The sequence below is a fragment of the Tribolium castaneum genome, chromosome 5, assembly GCF_031307605.1.
Source record: "Tribolium castaneum strain GA2 chromosome 5, icTriCast1.1, whole genome shotgun sequence".
NCBI classification, from domain to species: Eukaryota; Metazoa; Arthropoda; class Insecta; order Coleoptera; family Tenebrionidae; genus Tribolium; species Tribolium castaneum.
The window spans coordinates 9,987,651-10,000,000 of record NC_087398.1 but is presented as its reverse complement, the minus strand read 5'-3'; the positions used below and the strand labels follow the sequence as shown (position 1 = coordinate 10,000,000).

The window sequence follows — 12,350 nt, the reverse complement described above, 5'->3', positions numbered from 1 at the left end:
GTAGAAGTTCTATTTCTTCTATTTCAAAATACGTTTTTACGTTTTAATCTAACACTATTCATACCAGAATTAAATTATAGTTGCTGTCACTAAATTAATTAGTCATGAAGCATCATCACGCAACTAAATTAAGTGAGTTCAGTCACTGGATCAAGCGAGGACTTAAATGAATTACTCACGTCACTAATTTAATTTATGAGCTCGGCAATACGTGGCGATGTTTACAATTTTTTCTTTAATATATTAATGTCATAGGAATTAATTTTTTTTTGACGAAACTTGGCACAAATGGTCGACTATTAACGAGTAATAAATGATTAAAATTTGAAGAATTAATCAAATGGTAGGGGAGTTTTTAGCATTTAAGTTCTTTTACCAGCAAGTGTTATTCTTCCAATTTTTTGCTTTTCTTTTAATGTGTGTTTTTTTTAATTTGTTTAGGTTTAAGTGTTCTTAAAGCGCAATTAGACCTGGAGACGGCAAAACCAAAATCACTAACAATTTAAGCAGTTTTGAAAGAGTCATGATTTTTGGACTATAAATAGAGGTTTTTCAATTAGAGAAATTGCCAGTCGTTTGGATAGAAATCGAAGTGTCATTAAGCAATGTTATCAGTCATGGACTGGAGAAGGCCCAAGTCAGCGCGAAAGAGAAAGCATACCTTAAAAAAACATGAAGTCCAAAATGGGCGTCTTCGGAGTATGGCTATAATTTAATTACAAGACAAATTTTTGCCCAATGGGTGGGTTTAAAGGTCGTTTTTTATCACTTTGGACTGTTTACCATCGAAATTGGTCATTTGGACTGTTTCCTTTTGTTTTTTCTTGGTATGGGAGAAATGGACAAAAACGCATATCTAAGTCTGACCCATAAAACTTTTATTCCGAAACACAACGCGTTTCGACCATGATGTGGTCAATGTATACAGTGTATATTCTCACCTGAGGATGACCACTTTGTGGTTGAAACACGTTGTCTTTTCAAATAAAAATTTTGGTGTGTCAGGTTTAAGCTGTGTTTTTGCTTATGCCTCCAATATCTAGGAAATCCAACAAAAAGCAGTCCAAACAACCTAATTCGATGGTAAACAGTCAGAAGTGAAGTATGACAACCTTCAAACTCAACCATTGGTCAGAAATTTTTCTTGTACTTGAATTATTGCCATAATCCGAAGATGACCATTTTGGACTTCATTGTTTTTTTTTAAGTCTGCTTCCTCTTCTGCTTTGTCCTGAACTTTCTCTAATCAATGACTGATAACATTGCATAATGGTACTTGGATTACTCTTCAAACAAATAGCGATTTCTCTAAATAAAAAACATCTTTCGTTTCCCAAAAATTGTGCTTCTTTAAAGTTTTTCTAATTGTTGGTTTAATTTTTTGTCGTACTCTAGGCATATTTTCGTTTTAATAACACTTAAAACTAAACGAATTTAAAAAATTGTCAGAAAAGCAAAAAACAGGAAGAACAACACTTGCTGATAAAAGAGTATAAGTGTTAAAAACTTCTTTACCACTTGATTAAAAACGTTCAAATTTTTAACATTTAATACCTGCTAACAGTCAAACATTTGTGTCAAGTTTCATCAAATAATTCCTATTCCTACTTGGTGTTGAAACAAATTATTACCTCGGCGGGCCGTGGCAGCGGGCAGAGACGGGCCCATGGTGGCCGTGGTGTCCGTGCAGATTGGTCGACATCCGCAACTGCAACAAAACAGTTTTTTAGAAATGTAAGGTATCGTCTGCACCGGAACGAGTCTAATAATTCTAATACACATCAGAGACAGGGTCGCCCTTTAATTTGCGAGGGTCGCGCCCCTCGATGCCACCCTCGATGCTCGTTAGAACGGACGCTGTTATACAACAAAAAAGCTGTCAGGAGTATGTTATGCATATTGCCGAGTTTATTGTCATTGTTGTGTCGGAGCGATTTCCATCTATGTGCATTCCAGACACGATGATTGCTTTTAATGACTCGGGTTATTGATTGATTGATTGACTGACTGCTGACTGATTTCGACGACGGCTGCTGCTTCTAGACACCGGAAATGCGACAAAAATCGGAGACCAAAATGTGAAAAAAAGGGAATTGAATGAAATGAGACAAATCTCGACACAATACACAAATGCAGGCAAAAATATTGCAAATCTTTTTTTATTAGGTTATTTTTCTCAAAAGTATTAGTTATTTAAAACATATGAGCTAAGTGGGTTATAGCTCAGAGCGGCAAAATTTTAGGGGCGGCAAAAATATTTTTATTTTAAAAAAATACTTAGTAAATAGATGGATTGCATTTTTTTTAATCACTTAGTCATATTTTTAGTTTTCTCCGTATTTTTTTATTGGGAAAGTTCTTAGTTGTTTAGTAAATTACTTTTATGATGTTTTTAGTAGTTTCAATTCACATTTTAGAAATTTCATCATGATCAATGGTACAAGAACACTGAGCAGTCGATAATACAGAAAAATGTCTTTGAAAAAAGTCAGCAACAACGTAATATTATAGAAAAAAGTATAAAATGTCTACGGTTTTTGGAAAACGAAATTTTTTTATCAAGTAGATATATTAGTAAGTAAAGGAGAAAGAACTGTTTATTAATTCAGTTTTCAAAACTATCTGTTGTAATATGAACTTGTGCTAATACTGAAATTGCTATTTCATTCAATTAAAATGATTGCAAAAAGTTTAAGTTAAAGTTTATGTTATAACTGAATTTAGAGAAAATTAACTGATAAAATTAATGAAGTTAACAGTAATTATATATTTTCTGTTTTGTTTTTATTAGATTCTAATGCTCGAAAGTTAATAGAATTTTTTTAATGTTAGAATTCTTTAACTGTGTAGAGAGCTGTATATTAAAACACTAATATTGCTAACATTTTTCGAGTAGATTATGCAGTTTAGCAGTTCATTTGAGTTGTGAGAAGAGGAGTGGTACCATTTAAAATTTTGTAATGTGTTTTGTATACAAAAAGGTTAAAAGCTACAAATTTTCAAACTACGACAAAAAATCTCCCTGTCAACAATTGACCTTTTTCAAGGTTTGATTTTTCTTTATTTTCTTAAGCAATAATTTTTTCTTGAAGAAATGTTATAGGCAGGAAAAGCAAAATTAAGTAGCCCGGGTCGGCAATGTTTCTAAATACGCCACTGACTTAAAACACCAACCAATGTTATTTAAAGCACAAACGAGTGAGTTTTTTTTTTCGTTGATCGCAGACTCTGTATTATTCTGGTGACAAAACTTGAATATTCAAATACCATATACCAGAAATTTGAATACCAGATCAAAAAGAATTTCATCTTTTTCATGGCTTTATATTTTACTTTAAGTTTAACTTTGACATTAAAATTTACTGTTATTTTAATTTACTAAAAATTGCGGAAATTCGGTCTACAACGAAATCTTTTTTTAAATAAAGTTAGAATGAATATGAAGATTTAAATGAGCTGAATCTATTTCTGATTTCTGTTTCTTGTTGTCATCACGCATGGATTTTTGTGATTTTTAAAATTTTTATTTTTTTTATATGTTTTTATTGCATTTACGCTACTTTACATCTGATTTGAATAGTAACGATTTTAGTTGATGGGATGATAAAAATACTGAGAATTACCAAGCAAACATATGGGAATAAACGTCTGAAATACGTCCTTTCAAAAATTTATTTGTTTTTACTCTCAGTTAATTTTTTGTATCGAAAGTATTAGATTTCAACAGAAAATTTTACACATAAATGAAAGACGATACAACGTGAAATAGTCAGAAGATCGTCAGAAGCAATGATAGCACATTTTGTTGAAAATATGAAAAAGAAAAAACTACAAAAAAATGCCATTAACAAGCAGTTAATTACATTTTTTATGATTTTTGTGTAGTTTTGAAAGAAATTAAAACATTTGTTGTACATTCTTGTCGCAATTATTAAATATAGAATTATAGTGCGATTTATTGTAAAGGTGCCTAGTAATTTTAAATAAAATCAACAATTTATTTAAAAACAGTATTACAAAAGATGATACAATCATAATTTCTGTTAAAGTGTAATGATTTAATTTTTGGATTTTAAATGTTGGTCGTATTTTCTCCATGTATTTTCTGTACATTGTGTGGGTCACCAGGAGTCACGGTAACTGTATACTTTCAGGAAAATTTTGATGAGATGAATTGTAAATTATTTTATTATAAGACTAATTAGAAGTCCTATAAAGTAGGAGATTGACGAAAAAATTGAAAATTAATGTTGTTTTTTTATTGCCTTTGTCTAAACTGGATCAGAAATTGTTCAACGATTGTGAAGAAAATCTTTACTTACTTACAAGTCATGTTCTAATTAAATAAAAAATTTGGTACTTTGAAGAATTTTAAGACACTTCCTTTCATGCAGCTGTAGAGAGATTTTTTATAACTAAAGTAACCATATGAAAAAATACAATGGGTTTTGGAAATTTGCATTAAAAGTCCTACTGGGTCAGAGTTATTAGTTATTACAATTCCGTTCCTGTTGGTTTCCCAATGATTGAATCCGTCGGTAAAGTGTCAGCATTTCACTGTCTACAAAGCGTCACAACACAATAATCCATCCGTTTCTATTAGCATGACCAGGTCCGTATTCGTGTCTCCGGTCACGCTTGACGTTTTCGCGTCCATCTGTACGTTTTTCCTTTAGAAGAATGTCAAACAAACACCTCAGTCCATTCGCTCCGTCGTTTTTGGCGCTAGTGGATCTCGTCTTTCGTCGAATTTCTCACGGATTTGTAGAAAATATCGTTACTCACGCTTGATTCGATTCGTAACTGAAAAATTTTTTCGATTAAGTAATTACCTCGATTAACACATCACTGCTCCCGTCTGCAATAAATCCGAATCGTCCTGAAACGTCTAAATATTATATCACGGCTCTCGAAAGTGAATGGCCCTATTGAAATCAAGGGGCCCTTTAATAAATCATCTGTCGAAAGTCTAGTATTATGTTATTACAGTTATTTGCAGCGATTCTGCATCCTGTTTAGTCAAACAATCGACAAAGGGCCTGCACCGGTCAGTTCGCACACAATACGCCCAATATATCCCTTACCCCAGCTCCCGGATCAATAACTCATCCTGATGCAAGTGCATCCTGACTCATTAAATCATCGCATCTATTAAAAAATTGTAATTCCTGGAAGCTTTGTTAATAAGGGACAAGCTCTAGGGGGCACCCTCTGTCCCAGCCCAGCGGGAACTCTTATTGACGTTTCAAAAGGTGCCGAAGTGAAAAATCAAAAAGGGACCCACGATATTTGTGTTTATGATGCCTCCTGGGGCGACTCGAGTTTAGCCACGTTTTCGTTACTGTTAGCATATGTCAGACCTGGATAGGTGGATAATGAGCTTACTGTCGGATCGCATCACGGGACCTTTGTACACGGATCAAGACCAAGACTTATTCCATTTTTTAATTCTACTCTCTTTCTGCATTGTATCTTTTATTTTTTGTTGTTTAAAAACATTTTTTTTTTACTTATTAGGTATCGTATATTTTGATAACAAAACAATTTCTCTCGGAATACGAGTACCTACTTACTAAAGTAAAAAAATCCTCAGTCAATATTTTCGAAAATATTTTAGCCACCGTTGAATAAGATTTTAAAAACACTTATGAGTATAACATTACAATTTTGGAACCATTTTGATAGAGAGTGTTTCAAAATTTAATTGTTTTTTTTTCTATACAGGTTGTTCCGTCTAAACCCTATATTAGAAGTATTTAAAATTTTTATAAACATATTTGTTGGAAAGTTGCTACTCGGCCATAATCTGTTAAGTTCTGCTCAATGAAAATATTTTCAAGATGGCGGCACTTCCAGTTATACCGGAAGTCGCTATCAACTTTCTTATTTTAAATAGAAAGCTATGTTTTTTACTGCATTTTTGGATTAGTTAGGTTATTCTAAATCTGTTTTTATCAGCTTTCTCTATACCTAAGTTTAACCCTTTTTGAGATGTTTAAGATTTTTTGAAAATTTTTGGATTTGTACCTGTCACTTAAAAAATTGGTAATTTTCTTAGTTTTAGAGATTTCAAAACTATACAGCGTGCTCAAAAACTGGCGCACCAACTCAATGTTACATATAAAGGTAAAAATAGTAAAAAAATTCTTTGTATTAAAGTTATTGATAAATAACGGATTTTAGATAAATCATATGTGGCAATGTTGTCTAACAGTCATGATCGCAATAGAATTTGAGCAACAATAAAAATAAATTATTTTTGAAACGGTTTCCTAGGAAATAATTCCCAGTGTTGGCACATCTACACATAGTGATTTTTTGGATAAATTTTAATTTTTTTAAATTAAAAAGACTGGTAAAACTTGATAGTAAATTTAAAAATAATTATTCATCGTTTTGTTTCGGAACGATTACCTGGTATGAAACATAAAAACATAAAAAAATAATGAAAACTAAAGAAGTTAACACAATAAGTTTGTAGCTCCAGATTTTAAAAAATATGACTTTAGGAATTTTTTCAACATTTTTCCCGTAATCTGCACTTGCTTCTCAATAACGTACCATTGAGTTGGTGCGCCAGTTTTTGAGCACCCTGTATGTGCAGAATTAAAAGATCTACATCTGTTCTCCAGTGTTTTCAAAACTGGAAAAAAAGTTAATAAACCTAAAAAAAATATGGTTAAGTTTGGACAACTTCAAGTACTCATAACTTAATTTCTTCAAATGGGGTGTCCCAATTTTTTAAGTTATTGTAACTTAAAAACTAATTAACATAGGTATAGGGAGTGCTAGTACAGATCGATGCAGAATTAAGTGCTCTCCGATTTAATGAAATAAAATTTGTGGCATTTTATTCGAAAAAATTGAGTTATGGATGCTTAAAGTTCTGAAAACTTAACTTTAAACACTTGGGGTTTTATTCTGTTTTAGAAATTTTAAAACTTCGAAAGAAAGATTTAGGCTTCATCTTTAAAATGAGATTAAAAATATTTCCAATTTTTTTTAAATGGCAGAGTTATCGATTTTTGAACTGAAAGGTGCAAATCCAAAAAAAAACTTAATATTTCGTAAACGGCAAATTTAATAAATAAAATTTGTGGCGTTTTATTCGAAAAAATTAAGTTATGGGTGCTTAATGTTCTGAAAACTTAACTTAAAACATTTGGGGTTTTATTCTGTTTTAGAAATTTTAAAACTTCGAAAGAAAGATTTAGGCTTCATCTTTAAAATGAGATTAAAAATATTTCAAAATTTTTTAAAATGGCAGAGTTATCGATGTCTGCACTGAAAGGTGCAAATCCAAAAAAAACTCTAAATATGTCGTAAACGGCAAATTTAATGAAATAAAATTTGTGGAATTTTGTTCGAAAAAATTGAGTTATGGGTGCTTAAAGTTTTGAAAACTTAACTTTAAACATTTGGGTTTTTTATTCTTTTTTAAAATCTTGTAAACACCAAAGGAAAGATCTAGGCTTCCTCTTTCAAATGAGCTACAAAATATTTCCAAATTTTAAGAAATGGCAGAGTTATTGATTTTTGAACTGAAAGGTGCAAATCCAAAAAAAACCTAAATATTTCGTAAACGGCTAAATTTAGGTATAGAGGCAGCTTATGGAAACTTCCTTAAAATAACTCTAGTAATCCAAAAATGCATTAAAAAATAAAGTTTTCTATTTAAATATGGAAGTTGATATCGACTTCGAAAATATTTTTATTGAACAGAACCTAAAGGATTGTGGTTGTATACAAATTTTTAGGTGACTATCCTAACTAGAACTCCCAAAACTTCTAATGTGGGATTTAGACGGATCACCCTGTATATTACGAGTATTTTGTAATGAATATTTGGATAGTAATGTTTTACGTTTATTCGAATTTTTGATTACATTATTTTTAACTTTGTATTGCTTGTCAAGAAATAATAATAATTTTTTGCAGCGACGTAACATTAATTCATTAATTAATTATAAACATGAGAAATTGTAGAATAACTCTGAAAAAAATTCACATGTGTAGAAAAAAATTGAGTAATTAATAGTAATTAATAGTCGAAAAAATGCTTGTATATATTGCAGAATCCCTAGAGAGGAATTCTGAGTTCGCTCATAGTCTGCCTTTTGGTTGCCAAAGGGGAGATAACCCAATCCAATCCAAATGTTCGAAATATCTGGCACGCAATTTCAATATTGCTAGCCCCCGAATCTAATAACCTAAACATTGTTTGATTCATGGCCGAAAAACAATTACCCTCCCTTGGAATCGAAGGGGTTGTCTGCTCGCACCCTCCGCCGAAGAAAGGGTCGTTTCGGATTCCTAGGGACATACGCAATAAAATCGTTTAATTGAAATCAAAATACTCGTTGCAATTTCGGTCCTAATCCTTCAAAAAGGCCGCCGTAAAAAACGCAGCGCCTATGTTTACGTATACCCCCATTAAAAACGTCGTCGAGTATTTTAAAGGGGCTGACAAAAAAAGTGCCGACAGTCACATGTTTTCATGTGCGAATGGGATTAGGCTATTGATACAGTAGTGACTAGATAAAATTTCGAAATTTAATCCTTGTGTAAAAACGTTATCGGGGAGTGTTATGTCGATGCGTTTATGGCACGTTTTCAAGATAGATGGACCGTGTAAATTGGAAATTAGGGGCCGGAAACAGTGCTACCTGCTCCGGGTGCACGACCCACGGCCTTGTCCATGGATGGACCACGAATGGAACGAGATAAGGATTTTGGAGCGTCAAGGATGCGACAAAAGGAATTATTAATGCGTGCGTGGGAGGCTAATTAGCGAACTGGCGCAAGAACTCTTCTTGGAAGTGGCGTCACGTTCACAATTCACTGATGTTTGTTTAACTTGGAGACAATCAATTGACGACAACGGCATGTGTTATAAAAATCAGTTCGACTTACATAATTAGCAATTGACAATAAAATGCCAATGAACATTATTTCTGAAATGCAAGCCATAAAATTCGCTCTTTTATTATTATTAGTATTTCACACCTGTAATGAAGTTATTTAGCGTTGAACAGTTTATGTAAATTAACGACAAAGTTTTTAAATCTTTAAGACGTAAAACTGAATTTTATAACTTGGTTAAATCATACGCCACACTTGATGAGATAAGTTAAAATGCTCTACGAGTAGTTTTCGAGATTCCGAAAGTTATGGGCTTTTCCGGGCATTTTTAGTTAGCAATTTCATCAGTTTCTATTTTCCCAGAGAGAAATACAATGTGTCTTTAAATGATTCTCATCTAGTTAACTTTGAGCTGATTTCTGAATTGTAGTCTTAATAAATAGAGAATGGTAATATTCGATGTCTAAATGCCTGTCAGTAATTCTATAAAGCGGCATTTGTAATTTTACATGAGAAATTTACAGACGACTAGATGAGAATCATTTTAAAACACATTGTAGTTTATTATACAAACTAACATAATATAGATTTCATGTTTTTATCTCAAAATAAACATGGGCTTTTAAACCTCGATTACCTTAAAGTAAATATTGCAAAAAGCGAAACAACATCGTAGTCAGTTCTATAAAAAAATTATATTATAAAACTGCGTTTGTTTGACGCCAGTTGTTAAAGGCATTGGCAACTTATAAAACAACTTTATCTTAAATGATAGTACTGAAATCGCTAATTGCCATAAAGAAAACCGTTTTTCTGTAAATGTTATTTCGATTTTAAGTTTGAAATTATGACGTCATAACCTCCTATCCAACATTTTGACGAAATTTCTCAGCTGTTCTCGCGGAGTTTAAGACCTTATTTGTGGAAAATCTGTGAAAAATGTCTTTGTCAGGATTTTTGTATGATTGAGAGAATTCAGTGATAAGATCAGTTTGTGATGAGAGGCGGTTGTGACGTCAGGATATCTTCCTTTCGAAGCGATTATTTCGCTTATTTTTCATCGTAGAAAATTAAAAAAAAACTACTGATTTCAAATAAACAATGTTCGATTTCCGTTAAAACCTAAAATAGTTAAAATAAGTCACAAATGCCGTTAATTTATTAAAAAATCCATGTCATAAATCGTTTTGATAAATAAACTGGAGTCGACAATTTCGAAAAATGTATAGTTTTGAGCTTTTTGAAAGTAATTACTTTTTCTTCAAAGATCGTAAAAACGGTCCATCAACCTTAGGTAGCCAAGATATTCCAATTAATTTTTTTGAATACATAAAAATAGAACACCGGACACTATGGGCTTAAAATGTTCTAGGACAAGTATTTACGGAGATGATGAGCTGTTTTAAGCGTTTCTGGAGGTTTCTTTAAAAGTCTATGTGTTGTCATGTGTTTTTTTACATATAAAGGGATTCCGTATTTAGACTTAAACATTTATTACAGACCTCGAAATAAACGTTTTCACTTTCTTTCTGCTAAGCTTTATTTTATCAGATAAAGTGCCCTACTTTCGGACCTAATCCGGGCAATAATCGTCCTTTAAAAGCACCCAGATTGCTGCCCATTAAAGTGCAACACCCACTCAGCACGACAAGTAGACATTTTATTAAGTCGCCGGAGCGTAAAATTCACTTGCTCAAACATTTCTTAATGTCCTATTAGTACAAAACTGGTTGAGCTTGCTCATTTCCGTTAAAAAGTGAATAAATTCCCACGATAAAATCACCATCCATGACAATACGAAAAACGATACTCAACAACTTGCTCTTGCAGCAATTAACACGTTGGGTAACTCGGGTTTTTTCATCAAAAAGCAAGCAAATGACAAAAACTATTGACAAATCGATTCATTCTACACGTGTTGCGCCTTTCCAAAGCGAGGTTTTTGTAAGTGTTGCCTCAAAGCATAGAAACTTTCACCACTATTGTATTTTTTCCGATTTGTTGCTGTTTATTAATTACAGACGAGGCTTTTTCCGGAGTAAAATAAACTTGTCCGTGCCCCTTAAACAGGTGCAGATAAAATCGGATTAAGGCCCATCAAACGGTAATGCATCCCTGGGGTGCATCGAGAAATCTGCGTGGGAGCCACCATGGTGAATAAACAGATTTCGGGCGGAATAAGTATCGCCTGAAAGCAAAAACGGGTACTGAAACATTGCTCCGGTTTTAATCTAATCCTCTAATTCTCCGGTTCGACGCTCGCACTCTAAAGATTTCACTTGCATTATTCTAGAAAACGAAACACCGACATTTGTCCAACAAAATCCAAAAAACCGCTGGCGTGTGATGTGAAATGAGTTACTTACCTTCTTTCCGATTCACGGTCAAATAAAAACGAGCAAACAAAAATGAAACAAAATGGATGAAAAATCCGTTTATTTACATATTGCATTCATAAGAATCGGGTAACTAAAATTACGTCAACATTCAACGATAAATATTTACAAAAATAAAGGTAAAAAAGACAGATTAAACGAAAAATTAATCATGCCAAGTATCACTAAACCTAATACAGCTTCATGTAGTTCCTCTGGTGGAGGGCGCCCCCGACACGTACCTCTAGGTCTTGCTCAGGCCGGTCCTGCTGCCTGTACCCCCTCTGCTTGTCCTCGAACTCCCGCAGCCTCTGGTTGTACCTCTCGATCTGCTCCCGCAGGAGGGCGTCCTCCTGAGCGGCCCGCTCCTCGCAGTACTCCAGGCAGCCGACGCCGTCGAGGCGCTCCAGGTCCAGCCAACCCCGCCATCTCACGCAGACGCCGTTCATGATGAACGAGGACTTGATGTGCACCTGAAAGCAAGCGAAAGCTCCGTTAATTTATTATAAAATTGCAAAAATTGAATCGGCCCGTTGCTAATGGAATGAATCGATTCCCGCCCTCTCGGCGGGGGCAAAGGGTGCGCTTTGTCCGAAAGGCGTGCGAAAATTATGTCGTTATGAGTTTTTTCGGCGACATCTGTAACTTTATTTTTTTCTTTGAGAGCGAGGAAGGGTGCGCTCGAATAACCCCGCGGGAGGCATTTGTACCTTTGACTGTTTGTTATTATTCGAGTTGTCAGAATTAATAATGACGTTTTGAGAGGGGTGATAGGGATTTTTTCGAGATTAGGTGGATTTTCACCGAGGGCAATTTACGCAGATGGCGTGGACAGACCATTGGTCAGAAGTGGCCGTGATTTATTTCGGAAACGCCCAGTGTTTCAGGGGCGGCCAGGAACCGGCCCCGAAGGGGTGGACGCACCCAACGGATTCTATTGTCGAAAAGGTGCTGGTCTGGCGACCTTTTGCATAACGGTGGCATGAGAGAGACCAATAAAGTCAACGATTTACGAAGCGAGAACAAAAAATAATAATAAGAAAAGTAAAATCTAAAATGAATCAATAAACAAACCCAATTTCTTAAAAATTATCTTATTTTGTGTTAGAAACT

The 12,350-nt window shown here is 33.8% G+C and overlaps 1 protein-coding gene across 1 annotated transcript in view; it reads right to left on the bottom strand.

Annotated features, from left to right (window-relative positions):
- LOC654924 (protein big brother) overlaps positions 1-12,350 on the bottom strand; it is a 32,773-nt gene that overhangs the window by 1,021 nt on the left and 19,402 nt on the right. The window contains exons 3-4 of the mRNA XM_008194971.3: positions 11,480-11,710; positions 1,632-1,708 (exon numbers count right to left, since the gene is read on the bottom strand). Of these exons, the coding sequence (XP_008193193.2) occupies positions 1,632-1,708; positions 11,480-11,710 (308 nt within the window). The remainder of the gene's footprint in view (positions 1-1,631; positions 1,709-11,479; positions 11,711-12,350) is intronic.